Source organism: Aplysia californica, unplaced genomic scaffold (genome assembly GCF_000002075.1).
Source record: "Aplysia californica isolate F4 #8 unplaced genomic scaffold, AplCal3.0 scaffold00030, whole genome shotgun sequence".
In the NCBI taxonomy this organism is placed as follows: domain Eukaryota; kingdom Metazoa; phylum Mollusca; class Gastropoda; order Aplysiida; family Aplysiidae; genus Aplysia; species Aplysia californica.
In genome coordinates, this window is record NW_004797300.1 from 384,157 (window position 1) to 385,527 (window position 1,371).

Genomic DNA, 1,371 nt, shown 5'->3' on the forward strand with positions numbered 1-1,371 from the left:
CCCCAAATTGAGGCCGACCATGAGGACTCACATAAGTGGCAGCCAGCACAGAGCAGGACACATAGAGAGCGTTGCGCGGAGCCGTCTCGTGGTTCTCGTTCTGAATTGTGACGAAGACCTGCAGCAGCGTCAGTACTGTCAACAGCAGGCAGATGAACTGGTCAGGGCAGAGATAGATGAAAGAATATAGATTTAAGATTTAAGATTTAAGATAACACTTTATTATCCCAGAGGGGAATTTTTCGTGGCTGTAAAAGACCGTAAAAACACGTGTAAGAATACATTAAATTTAAATTATATATTACTCTCAGTAAAATTCAATATGAAAAGAGAAGTAAAGCTGAAAAAAATGTACGTATCACATCAGATGCATCATTCAACCACATGCAGGAATTTAGTTACAAGACCTTTGGAGCTCTATAGATACATACTCTAAAGAGCAATACACATGTATGTTTATTCGGACAACAGCCTTATGCTGGATTGTAAAAAATGCCTTTTATATCTTTCTTTTTTTTTCTTTTTTTTCTTTTTTTTTAAAGGTACATCTGCTGTTGCGTGATCTGACAATTTACGTGGAAAGGGGGTGTGATGATAGAGGGCGGGGAGGAGGGGGAGGGAGAAGATGAGGGAGAGACAGAGGGAGAGACGAGGAAAAGTTGAGGGAGAGATGATTGGGAGATGGGGAAGAGATGAGAGAGAGATGGGGGAAACGGGGTGGAGGGGGAGGTGAAGGGGTAGGGGAAAACGGGGTCGAGGGAGAGGTGAAGGGGGGGAGTAGGTGAGTTTAGAAGGCATAAAAATTTGCAAGAAAATACCTATCATTTTCTTTTGATTAATATTATGTGTTTAGTTAAGTTTTTTAAAGAGTTGTACGGTTAGGAGCTGTTTACGTCATTTGCAACACTAATAGGCCATATCAGTACAGAAAGTTATAGAGGTAGGGGAGAAGAGGGAAAGGGGGGGGGAGGGGACCTTTTTCTTATTCTTTTTGTATTTATGTCACATAACAAGCATCATCTTTGAGTTTTGTTTACAGAAGGTTATACATATATTGTAAAATTACGTATTTACTTTCTTCTGTGTATCTCAGGTACCGGGAGTTTTCTTTAGTGTACTATGACTTGGTAAATGTCAATTATTGTGCAATTAATAGAATCATCTTAATTTTATAAAGTCAGGAGGCATACAAAACAAAATTGGTTTTCTTCAAAATCATACATAAGCGTCTTTTTTTTTAAAGTAGAGGGTTCTACGGGGTTCGTAACTGCATAAGGTCATATGAGCGCCAAGGGGTGGGTGTCAACAGAAAACACTTTAATGGGAATCAGGCTTACTCTGCTCACCTCCCTCGCTTCAACGGCACAAGGT

The 1,371-nt window shown here is 40.1% G+C and overlaps 1 protein-coding gene across 1 annotated transcript in view; it reads right to left on the bottom strand.

Annotated features, from left to right (window-relative positions):
• The window catches only part of LOC101863239 (multidrug resistance-associated protein 1), a gene marked incomplete in the record, with an annotated part of 65,654 nt that overhangs the window by 43,826 nt on the left and 20,457 nt on the right, over positions 1-1,371 (bottom strand). Inside the window, 1 exon segment of the mRNA XM_013091192.2 lies at positions 32-157. Coding sequence (XP_012946646.1) covers positions 32-157 — 126 coding nt within the window.